Consider the following 12,596-nt stretch of genomic DNA (forward strand, 5'->3'; position numbering starts at 1 on the left):
CCGCAAGGATCTGTCTTAGGCCCACTGCTTTTCTCTTTATATATGCTGCCTCTGGGTGAAATTATACATAAACATGGTATTCGCTTCCATTGCTATGCTGATTATACACAGCTGTATATTTCAGCAAAGCCTGTGTGTGAGACGGAAGTACTTTTACTAGGACCACATGCAGCTAGAAGTAAACTTTCCGATTCCGTATCTCTGGATGGTGTTTATATCACAGTGTGTACAGCAGTCAAAGACCAGGATCACCCTCTTTCACCCTAGAAATATTGCTAAAATAAGAAATATGATGTTGTTACAGGATGCAGAAAAACTTTTGTAACATCTAGATTAGACTACTGTAACACTTTACTGTCTGGGTGTTCGATTAAGTGCATAATTAAGCTTCAGTTAGTTTAGAATGCAGCAGCAAGGGTCCTCACTAAATCTAGAAAATATGAGCACATCAGCCGTGTTTTACTATAGAGCTCTAATCTAAACTCTATTGATCACATTTGGTGTGAACTGGAAAGCTGAAAGCACCGCAAACCACCTCACCCTACATCAGTACCTGACTAATGAATGAGCTAAAAAAAAAAAGCATATACCACTCATACGTCCAGGTGTCCGCAACCCTCTGGTACAATATAGTACCAGCCCAGTGAATGTCCACCTGGTCCCCAGTCATAATCCAATAAATAAATCCTGTTTAAATCCTCCTTTTCATTGATTTGTGAATTGAATTAATTTGTGTGAATTTCCGTTTATTTGTAAACCGAAATTTATGAACGAATAAAAATGGAGAATGATGATAGAAGAGAATGAAGAGTGATAGATGATGAAGTCATGTCTCTCATGAAGCTCAACCACTAAAGATCAGGCACAGTGGCAGACAACCAATCAGATTACACTTCCTGAAATTGTCTGAGCCAATGATGTTCGAGGATTTTGAATTGAACCCGTTGGCCCCGCCCACTGCTTTGTGAATAACCCCTGTTTGTACCTATAGACTTCTTTCACGCGCTCCGGTCTGAAGTTAATGTTGGGCGCGTGAGTTTTTCTCCACTTTCAGCGCGTGCACATCGACGTTCCTTTCACCGTTATAAATCTATCGCGCGCGAGCTTCAACCCTGTTTTTGTCCCGGATTTAGCGGATTTTTACCCAAAGGTGAGATACAGTGAAATGTAGCAGCTGAGCTGCTCGGGGAACAGCTAGTGGACATTCTGGAGTCATGAACCTCTGCATTTTTCTTCCAGTGTCCTGATTCTTTACACCTCTGATCATGAAATCAGAGTCCAGACGGAGATCTTTAGGAGAACCTCCACACACTCCTGCTGCTGCTGCTGCTGCTGGATCAAAGGTACACTTTATTCATGTCTCATCTTTCAGTGTGGTTTGCAGGGCAAAGATACATCATAATGTATTTTAACATTAAATAAAAATTACCTTAACTTTAAGTCTATCACAATAAACTACTGTTTTTTTTTTCTTTCTATTCTGAAAATCCTTTTACAAGGAGGTTAGAAATTTCCTTTAATCAATTGGTCTATTTGGTCTGTTCTTTACCATTTTACTCAGTTGATAAAGTAAACAATGTTTGATTCCAGCAGCTTTTCTTTGGCGGAGTCACACAATAAATCTGACACATGCAACCAGCTAATGTTGTAGAAAGACTCAGAATCACGGGTTTTGCTTCCAGATGATAACAGCTTTTATTATCAATCCCCAAAAGCCGGAGCTGGTCTGTAGAGCATCCAACTCTCCACTCTCATTTCCACATTATATATGCCTCGACCACAAATGCATTTCAATACATCCCACTCCATACATTGTTCACCCAACATCTGTCTCTAATTTGGGATCTCCATTATACATACAATGGTGGTGCTGAAATGTCTAGGTACAGATACACACACATCAAGCTTCAATATTTCATACACTTATAACACTCATGGTACATTCCTGTATGCACACACATCAGAAGAACATTTTAATAGAAGTTACATGTTGTGTATATATTTGATGAACTTTATCCTTCTACATTAACAGATCAAATATTCACATTCGTATCCCAGTGATCTCCCAGAGGAAGTTTAGTTTTAAAGTAACCAACAGATTCACATTTAACAGTTTGCTAATAAATCATAATTGTATCCTAATTTCGTGTCTTGTCTAGAGGTGTAACGGTTCACGTGTTCATACCGAATTGTTTCAGTAACACGGCTTTCGGTTCGGTATACACGTGTACCGAATACAATCCTTTTTACGTGCGGAACATAAAATATATAGTCTGAGTTCCCTCAGGAACGTATTAAGTGGCGGACCGCAAGTTTGTTTAGTTTCTACCTTGCACTTTGAGCTCATTTATTAGTCTTAATATTTACTTTGAAAACATACACAACAATGCCAGGTGTGTTAAAAATAGAAACTAGTTAATTTTTTATAAAACATTATCTCATATTATATCAACAAGCAGGCATTTTATTTAAAAATACTTATTTAATTTAAAATGTTTATTAAATGTTTATTGAATGTTGATCACAAATGTTACGAATAATAAACTGCATTAAAATAAAAAGTATTGAACAGGTCACGATTTTTCTCAGTAAACATATTTTTTAAGGTGCTATTGACATGAAATGTTTACCAGATGTTGGTAACAACCCATGCAATCCAGACATACAAAGAAATCAAACCATATGACCCAATGACACATCTAAAAGGTTTTGATGGTTAAATGATGTATTTAATATTTCGTCCAAAAGCCTTTGTTGGTAATGACGGCTTTAAGACGCCTCCTGTACAGAGAAACTAGTTGCACGCATTGCTCAGGTGTGATTTTGGCCCATTCTCCTGACCCATTCTAGCAGCTTGCTGTTCTTTCTCTGAAACCAGTTGTGAGTTTCCTTGGCTGTGTATTTGTGATTGTTGTCTTGCTGAAATGTCTGCCCTCGTTTCATCTTCATCATCCTAGATGGCAGCAGATTTTTATCAAGAATGTCTTTGTACATTTTTCCATTCATTCTTTCTTTAATAAGATGAAGTTTGCCAGTTTTGTAACCTGAAAAACAGCCCCACATCATGATGTTCCCACCTCCAAACATTACTGTTGGTCTGGTGTTTTTGTGGTGATGTGCAGTGCCATTTGTCCCCCAAACATGGTGTGTATTATGGCATCCAAAGAGTTAAATTTTGGTCTCATCTGACCAGACTTTATTCTTTCAGTTTTTCACAGGCTTGTCCAAATGTTGTGCAGCAAACTTTAAACGAGCTTCAACATGCTTTTTCTTCAGCAGTGGACTCTTGCGTGGTGAGCGTGCACACAGGCGATGGTGGATCACTGCATTTCTTATTGTTTACTTTGAAACAATTGTACCTGCTAATTCCAGGTCTTTCTGAAGCTCTCCACATGTGGTCCTTGCCACTTGGACAACTGTTCTGAAATTCTTTTCACTCCTCTGTGACATTTTGTGAGGAGCACCTGATCTTGGCCGGTTTATGTAAAATTATGTTCTTTCCACTTCTGGATTATGGCCCAAACAGTGCTCACTGGAACATTCAGAAGTTTAGAAATCTTTCTGTAACCAATGCCATCAGTTTGTTTTGCAACAATACGGTGGTGGAGGTCTTGAAAGATAAAAACCTTGATAACAATAGTCTGAATGGCTGCTCATTAATATGAATGCAGTCTGTATGAATAGCCAAACATGTAGAACAATAGTCTGAGTGGCCCCCGGAGACTCACAGGGGGAGGGAGTAAAGGACCAGACGTAGTCTCAGATAAATGTTTGTAGGAATATCATTTTTCATGGTATATTATATATGAAATAAAAACACATTCATAAATTCCATGATTCAGTAGCACTCACACTAATCATTACCGCAAAATGTTTACATGCCATTTTTTGGCACATCTTCTGGGATTGCTGCTGTTTGTTCTTTTGCACAATATTCTGTCCACATCTTTTTGCCACTGTTCACTTTCTCTTGATTGCTGCTGTTTGTTTAAGTGCACAATATGCTGTTTACATTTTTCTGCTACTGTGCACCTTATTTTGTTACGACGGGTTTACTAGTGGAGCTGTTTTGTGTATTGTGTATTGTCCTGCACTGTCTTGTGTTGTCTTTTGCACTGTTTGCACCAGGTTGCACACATGCACTTTATGTGGCAAGGATCTTTCTACTAGTTCTTGTCCCTGTGTTTTTCTGTTTCTGTGACTGTTGTTTTATGTTGTTTTATGTAGCACCAGGGTTCAGGAGGAAAGTTGTTTTATTTCACTGTGTACTGCATCAGCTATAAATGATTGAAATGACAATAAATGCTTCTTGACTTGACTTCTTGAATATTATAAAAACATTTCAGAGCACGTCAGCATTTACAACTTATCTTGTTGAGCATTATCAACTTTGAATGATGTACAGTAAAGCCCAGAGTGTCTTATTTCCCAATTTATGTAGAAAACATTTGTCAGGAACTGTTAACAAGTCTACATTTAGGTAGGGAATTTCTCAAAGCGGAGGTACATGCTAACAAGTTGACTGAATCGTTTGACAGCCACAGATAATTACCTTCGGTCGTCATCAATGTATTGTTGTCCCAACCACAGGGATTTTCACACATCATTTGGAAGACAGCATGCAGATCAGCTCAGTAGGTGCTGATTGTTTGCACCGTTGCAGAATTTGAGCTCCGTCTTGTGAAAACTACTATGTAGCAAATGTTCTGAATCAAACATGTTTTTTGCTAAAACCAAAAGCACCTGAACATTTCTTGAACATATCAAGCAGGTTTATGATCGTGGACTAAATCCTGTTAAGCTCTGATGTTATTACAGATGCAACAGGTGCTAAAGTTTTTTTCTCTCTCTCCTGAAATTGAAAATAAGCTGATATAATGCTGCCTGGTCTGCCTCAAAATACCTCTCATTTACCTTGTTTCAAACCATATCAGATTACTATAGCAGACATTTCTGATAACATGCAAGACCAAATCTAAAATTATTACAGTATATTAAATCATTTTATTTTGTTTTCCAGATGCACCACTGCTCAGATTGTGAGAAGAGTTTTAATCATCAGAGTAGTCTCAAAAGACACCAGCGTATCCACACAGGAGAGAACCCGTATTACTGTGAACAGTGTGGGAGGAGTTTTATTTGCCAGAGTCATCTCAAGGTACATCAGCGTATCCACACAGGAGAGAAGCCGTATCACTGTGACCAGTGTGGGAAGAGTTTTATTCGCCAGAGTCATCTCAAAGTACATCAGCTTATCCACACAGGAGAGAAGCCGTATCACTGTGACCAGTGTGGGAAGAGTTTTAATCGCCAGGGTAGTCTCAAAGTACACCAGAGTATCCACACAGGAGAGAAGCCGTATCACTGTGAACAGTGTGGGAAGAGTTTTACTCATCAGAGTAGTCTCAAATCACACCAGCGTATCCACACAGGAGAGAAGCCGTATTACTGTGAACAGTGTGGGAAGAGTTTTACTCAACAGAGTCATCTCAAATCACACCAGTGTATCCACACAGGAGAGAAGCCGTATGACTGTAAGCAGTGCGGGAAGAGTTTTATTCGCCAGAATCATCTCAAAGTACACCAGCGTATCCACACAGGAGAGAAGCCGTATGACTGTGACCAGTGTGGGAAGAGTTTTATTCGCCAGAATCATCTCAAAGTACACCAGCGTATCCACACAGGAGAGAAGCCGTATCACTGTGAACAGTGTGGGAAGAGTTTTAATCAAGATAGTACTTTTCGGGTACACCAGCGAATCCACACGGGAGAGAAGCCGTATCACTGTACACAGTGTGGGAAGAGTTTTAATCAAGATAGTACTTTTCGGGTACACCAGCGAATCCACACAGGAGAGAAGCCGTATCACTGTACACAGTGTGGAAAGAGTTTTATTCAATTTAGTCATCTTCAAATACACCATCGAATCCACACAGGAGAGAAGCCGTATCACTGTGAACAGTGTGGGAAGAGTTTTACTCATCAGAGTAGTCTCAAATCACATCAACGAATCCACACAGGAGTGAAGCCGTATCACTGTGAACAGTGTGGGAAGAGTTTTTCTTATCAGCGTAGTCTCAAAGAACACCAGCGTTTCCACACAGGAGAGAAGCCGTATTACTGTGAACAGTGCGGGAAGAGTTTTACTCAACAGCATAGTCTCACGGTACATCAGCGTATCCACACTGGAGTGAAGCCGTATTACTGTGAACATTGTGGGAAGTTTTTTACTCAACAGCATAGTCTCACGGTACACCAGCGTATCCACACAGGAGAGAAACCATATCACTGTGAACAGTGTGAGAAGAGTTTTACTCAACAGCTTAGTCTGAAAATACACCAGCGAACCCACACAGGAGAAAAGCCGTATCACTGCTCACATTGTGGGAAAAGTTTTCGCTATTCGAGGAGCCTCCTCAAACACCAGCAGAGTCATACAGGACAGAAGCTGTAAATCGGTGGAAAATGTGGCGGAGCTTTGCTCATTGAAGATCATTATTAAAGCACAAGACTGAAGATCATTGGCTTTTTAAGGCCTATTTAATATTAATTTAATTTTATTAGTTTTAAGAGTTTTAAGCTACATTGGGAATCAACTGAAACAAAGAATCCACCATGTTTCTGGTCAAAGATGGGTTCTGAGTTCCGACAGCAGACACAGAGAATGGCATTGGAATATTGTGTTTACATCTAATTTAGAGAGAGAATTCTGGTCCAACTACAGCTAACTTAATTCCTGAGCATCACATCCATATGTGCTTTCTTTACGTCATCTGATAGGCCGGCTTCCAGTTCATAGTACCTTGAGCCCAATGTTCCTGATCTAGTTTTCTGCAACCCTAAGCAGGATCACATTTCTGCAAAATAATAATTTTTTATTTAATTTAATTTAATTATTTAATTGTGGGAAAAACCCACAAAACGCCACCCAGAGGGTTTATTGTGTGAATCATGGCGGATTTGTTGTTTGATTTGAGACTTGGTGCAGAAATAAAAGTTTACTGATAAAATATTTTTATCTGGAGTTGATTTATTTATTTTATATCTAAGTAAAAAAAGGACGTTGTGGATAAATGTATATTTTGCCTCTTTTATATTTAGTTATTTATGTATTTACATTTTTGATAAAAAATAGTGAAAACAGAAATGTGCTCTGAATTGATTCAGCGTTACTAGCATTTAGTGCCGTTTAAATTTTGACATCCAAATATGTATATTTTTATAAAACGAATTAAAAATGTTATCGAATGAATGTGTCCAGTTCTCTGTCATGTTTACATCACTGACTCCCTCTGTCTCATCCACGTCAACCCCAAACTTCTTACTGCCTTCTGCCCTGCTGATTCTTAGCTTTGTGGAGTGTGGAGTAAAGTACTGATACCAAAAGAAATCTACTTAAGTACAGTAACAAAGTATTTGTACTTCGTTACTTCCCACCTCTGGTCAAATTATTGTTAAGTCATTGGATATCGTGGGAAGACGTACGGATTATCATTATACGCTATACACCTAGAGTGTATATCAAAGTGTGTTGTTAAAATTAAACAGAAACTTTAAGTAACTGATGAGGTTAATTGGCAGCAGGTCAGTAAGATAATTGGGTATAAATAGTGCATCTTAGAGAGGCAGAGTCTCTCAGATGTAAAGATGGGCAGAGCTTCAACAATCTGTGAAAGACTGTCTGCAAACTGCAGAATGAATCCAGAATGATCCAGAAACACCACCATCCTCTCTGAGCCAAAGCTCTTTTTTAAAATGTACTGAGGCAAAGTAGAATCCTGTTCTATGGCCAGAAGAATCAAAATCCAGAAAACTTCTTTATCAGGAAAGGGCTTTTATATTTGAGTAAGATGATGCTAACTGCATACTGCATCTATTACAATAAAAGTGGTAGAAGAATGGTAGAAGAATCCGGGCGCTGAACTGGTCTGCCTGCAGTCCAGTAAAAATACAACAAAGGAAACACAGAAGTACATATGGGGCAACATTCTTCTCCCAAACCTTCAGCAACTTAGTTCCCAGATTTATTTGGACAGAAGACATGATGCTGCACAAGGCCCTGTCATTATAATTCAAAATTACCTAATTTATATACCGGATATATTCTTAGGTTAAACATTAAATGTTTTCTTGTGAATACAGTATGGATTTATGAGACTTGCAAATTATTGCACTGTTTTATTTACATTTTGCAGTGTTTTTAGAATTGGGTTGCATGATATAGTTTTATTTTATCAACAGCCTCTCTATTTTCTTCCTTAAAACAAATAAAGTTAAACAATAGCAAGAAAAAATTGTGAACTGTTCATGAAGTAATCATGAAACACTTTTTTTTTTAATGACACTGATACTCCTTCTTCAGTCAGGGGCTTAGTCCAACCCCTAAAGAACAGCCCCATACCACTACCGCTCCTTAACCCAACTTTACAATTCAATTCAATTCATTTTTAATTGTATAGCGCTTTTAACAATGAACATTGTCTCAAAGCAGCTTTACACAGATAATGTGGTGATTAAACGTAAATATGTTCTTTGTAAGTATGTTTGTCCCTGATGAAAGTAAGTCCCTTTACAGTTGGCACAATGCAGTCAGGCAGGTGAAGTTTTCCCTGAGTCTGCTGAACCCAGAATCATCTATCACACTGCTACAGAAAATTGATTCTTTATTCTGCTATCTGTCTCCATATTTAAATCCTATTAGAAAGAGCTGCAAGGCCAGCTGTCGTATTTACTCTGGAAGATCTGAAATGTTTCACCTGTTATACTAGAATAATGGTGGTGGAAATTAGCCCCGAATATACAAGAATTATTCAGGTTCTGTTCATGACAGTGGTGATCATGGTGGCTAATAAACTTACAAAATATACCACAGGTCACCTTTATTCATATATATGTGGAAACACAAAGGATGATGAATAAATTCCATCAGATAATGTTAAGAAACACATATGGGTGTGGTGCTCAGGTATCCTCATAATTTTTGCCATATAGTGTAATTGTGAAGCCATATAGTGTAGGTTGTGTAGCTGGACCAGAATTATCTCTGCAAATTCTATGTTAACACAATGTTCTGATGGCTTGGAAAGGTGTCCAGTTTTTTAGTTATAATCATGAACGTTAAAATGTAAAGTTCCCCAATATATATACATACATTTCTTTTACATGCCTGTGACAAAGAATTTAAAAACAATATTCTTTGACAAATTAACATCAGGAGTTGATGGCTGTATTTTAGAACACCTTAATGTTCCCTTAATGAGCTTTAATAAGCATAGCTCTGTCCATACTGTCCACAGAGGTACAGCTTCTGTCCTGTATGACTCTGTTTGTGAAAGGGGAAGGCCCTCTAAGCACTGAAACTTTTCCCACACTGTTTACAGTAATACGGCTGAAGATGTGTCTTTTGACAAAAAACTTTGCCCACATTGTCCACAGTGATTATGGTCCCTCCACTGTGTGGATACACTGGTGTTCTTTGAGATTACCCTGAGGAGTAAAACTCTTCCCACACTGTTCACAGTAATACGGCTTCTCTTCTGTGTGGGTACGCTGGTGTACTTGGAAAGTACTCTGTTGAATAAACCCCTTCCCACACTGTTCACAGTAATATGGCTTCTCTCCTGTGTGGGTACGCTGGTGTACTTGGAAAGTACTCTGTTGAATAAACCCCTTTCCACATTGTCCACACTGATATGGTTTTTCGCCTGTGTGGATACGCTGGTGTACTTTGAGATTACCCCGATGAGTAAAACTCTTCCCACACTGTATACAGTGATACGGCTTCTCTCCCGTGTGGATACGCTGGTGTTCTTTGAGTTGACCCTGATGAGTAAAACTCTTTCCACACTGTTCACAGTGATACGGCTTCTCTCCTGTGTGGATACGCTGGTGTATTTTGAGATGACTCTGATGAGTAAAACTCTTCCCACACTGTTCACAATAATACGGCTTCACTCCTGTGTGGATATGTTGGTGTAACTTGAGATGACTCTGATGTGTAAATCTCTTCCCACACTGTTCACAGTGATACGGCTTCTCTCCTGTGTGGATACGCTGGTGTAAATTAAGATTACTCTGACGATTAAAACTCTTCCCACACTGTTCACAGTGATACGGCTTCTCTCCTGTGTGTATACGCTGGTGTATTTTCAGAGAAGCAATTTTAGCAAAAATCTTCCCACAATCTGAGCAGTGGTGCATCTGAAAAACATAAAACCATTTATTATACTGTAATACTTGTAGTTTTGTTATAGAAATGTATGCTACAGTAATCTGAGATGGCTTGATTTTGAGGAGTTTTAGAAAATCTTGCACTATTTTATGGTTATATCGGATCTTACAAAATCCTCAATATCCAAGTCTTCAAGACAGAGACGGTTTATCACTACCATGACAAGCAGCACCATGATATCACTTTCATTTTAAGGAGACAGAGAAAAAGACCTTGGCACCTGTTGCAGCCTACTGCGACACTGGAGATGCAGTTCAAGACTCCAAGCATCATAAAACCAATATACTGTTAGAAATAATGAAAAACACTTACACCAATAAATGCATGCTCAAAGACCAAGTGAATGAGGGAAGCAGCATAGAATTTATTCCTCAAAAAAAAAACAAAAAAACAATCAACCCAAGATCAAGTTATTAAGAACATCTCAAAATGATCTGAACTTGTTACAAAAAAACCACCTGACATTATATTTTGTGCCACTGTGTTTGGATGAAGCAGTCAGCAATATAATTAATAATAAATAATATTAATGCAACCCCATTTGTTGCAGTAGATGTCTTTGTCTGAGGAACAGACGTATGGATTTTATTCATCAATAAAGGTAAGACTATTTAATGTATATTACCATTTGTGATGGAGTAAATATCCGAACTGTATTGCCAAAAAGAGCAATCCAGTCATTAGTGTTGCACAAGCCAGGTGACTCTCAGTGTCAGTCTCAAGCCCAGATAAATGTGGAGGGTTTTGTTATGAAGGACATCCAGTGTAAAACATTAGCCAAATCAAATATGCAGATCACGAATCAGAAATTCATAAGGGATTGGGCTCGAGGCCCAGGTTACCAACAACCACCACAGGTATTATTATCCAACAGGTACCAGTGGAAATTGGGCTACTATTGGCCGAAGGAGGAGGAGAGTCTACAGAGACAGCAGGGAAAGGAGAAGTGGAGGAGAGTGGAGGTTTGGGTTGGTACTTTAAATGTTGGTACTATGACTGTTGAAGGTAGAGAGGGAGCTGATATGATGGAGAGGAGAAAGGTAGATATGTTGTGTTTTCAGGAGACCGAATAGAAAGGGAGTAAGACCAGGAACATTGGAGGAGGATGTGGTAAAACACAAGGAAAAGGCATATGAGGAGCTGTATGAGAAGTTGGCCAGTAAGGAAGGAGAAAAGGATTTGTACCGATTGGCCAACCGTGAAAAAAGGAAGCCCAAAGAGGATGTTTATGGATGTGGCGAGGGAAGACATGCAGGTGGTTGGGGTGAAAGAGGCAGATGTAGAGGACAGGGTGGTATGGAGTTGGATGATCCGCTGTGGCAACCCCTAATGGGAGCAGCCGAAAGTAGTAGTATTGTCAACCACAGCACTTCAAAAATTTAAGAGGTTCTTCTCTGGTTCTTTTTTCACCAACTGATAAGGGAAATCATGCTTAGATCCTGTTCACACACTGCACTTAAAAAAAAAAAAAAAAACATCAAAAAACGTGGAATAAAACATCACTCAAAGGGGTAACTTGTGCATAAAGAATGCAATATAAATAGGTAAAATACTATTTGCCTAATTAAACCAAGTTATTGAAAATTTAATGATTGAATCCTTTTGGGGTTTATATTTATATATATATATGGCAAAATGTGTCTCTGTCTGTCCAGGATCTCACATGGCCTTCACCTCACTGGTTACAGAGTAAATGTTTGGCTGGATTATGGGTGTTACATTTCAGCAGGTTCTACAGCACTCTTTCCTAACTCATCTTTGCGAAAAGAATAAAATGAGAATGTGGACATTTACACCAAAAAATAGCAGGAAGTTAACAGCACTCTGGACCTGGAGCCCTCAGAGAAACAAACGTTCTGCTCAACACAGTGAAAATGTGGTTGTATCACACCACACTTTCTGAGATGAGATGAGACATGAATAAAGTGTACCTTTGATCCAGCAGCAGCAGGAGTGTGTGGAGGTTCTCCTAAAGATCTCCGTCTGGACTCTGATTTCATGATCAGAGGTGTAAAGAATCAGGACACTGGAAGAAAAATGCAGAGGTTCATGACTCCAGAATGTCCACTAGCTGTTCCCCGAGCAGCTCAGCTGCTACATTTCACTGTATCTCACCTTTGGGTAAAAATCCGCTAAATCCGGGACAAAAACTGGGTTGAAGCTCGCGCGCGATAGATTTATAACGGCGAAAGAAACGTCGAAGTGGAGAAAATCTCACGCGCCCAACATTAACTTCAGACCGGAGCGCGTGACGGAAGGCTATAAGTACAAAAGCAGATCACAAAGCAGTGGGCGGGGCCAACGAGCTCGAGTTCTAAATCCTCAAACATCATTGGCTCAGACATTTTCAGGAAGTGAAATCTGA

The 12,596-nt window shown here is 39.1% G+C and overlaps 2 protein-coding genes across 4 annotated transcripts; one reads left to right on the forward strand and one right to left on the reverse strand.

Annotated features, from left to right (window-relative positions):
• The first annotated feature begins 974 nt into the window (after positions 1 to 974).
• On the forward strand, positions 975 to 6,521 carry LOC310728032 (uncharacterized protein). The gene is made up of 3 exons (XM_083545067.1): positions 975 to 1,150; positions 1,240 to 1,343; positions 5,021 to 6,521. Exons 2-3 carry the CDS (start codon positions 1,266 to 1,268, stop codon positions 6,452 to 6,454), a joined length of 1,512 nt encoding a protein of 503 aa, XP_083401193.1. The 5' UTR covers positions 975 to 1,150; positions 1,240 to 1,265; the 3' UTR covers positions 6,455 to 6,521.
• Positions 6,522 to 8,864: 2,343 nt separating this feature from the next.
• On the reverse strand, positions 8,865 to 12,474 carry LOC310727498 (uncharacterized protein). Of its 3 annotated transcripts, none has more exons than XM_083544012.1 (3): positions 12,347 to 12,474; positions 12,163 to 12,257; positions 8,865 to 10,200 (listed from the first exon to the last, which is right to left on the reverse strand). In XM_083544012.1, exons 2-3 carry the CDS (start codon positions 12,229 to 12,231, stop codon positions 9,439 to 9,441), a joined length of 831 nt encoding a protein of 276 aa, XP_083400138.1. In that variant the 5' UTR covers positions 12,232 to 12,257; positions 12,347 to 12,474; the 3' UTR covers positions 8,865 to 9,438. The 3 variants fall into 3 exon arrangements, with proteins under 3 accessions (XP_083400138.1, XP_083400139.1, XP_083400140.1); XM_083544013.1 differs by lacking the exon at positions 12,347 to 12,474 and adding an exon at positions 11,429 to 11,681 and having other exon boundaries at positions 12,163 to 12,240; XM_083544014.1 differs by lacking the exon at positions 12,163 to 12,257.
• Between the last annotated feature and the right edge of the window lie 122 nt (positions 12,475 to 12,596).

The sequence above is a fragment of the Silurus aristotelis genome (genome assembly GCF_946808225.1).
Source record: "Silurus aristotelis genome assembly, chromosome: 6".
Classification (NCBI taxonomy): Eukaryota; Metazoa; Chordata; class Actinopteri; order Siluriformes; family Siluridae; genus Silurus; species Silurus aristotelis.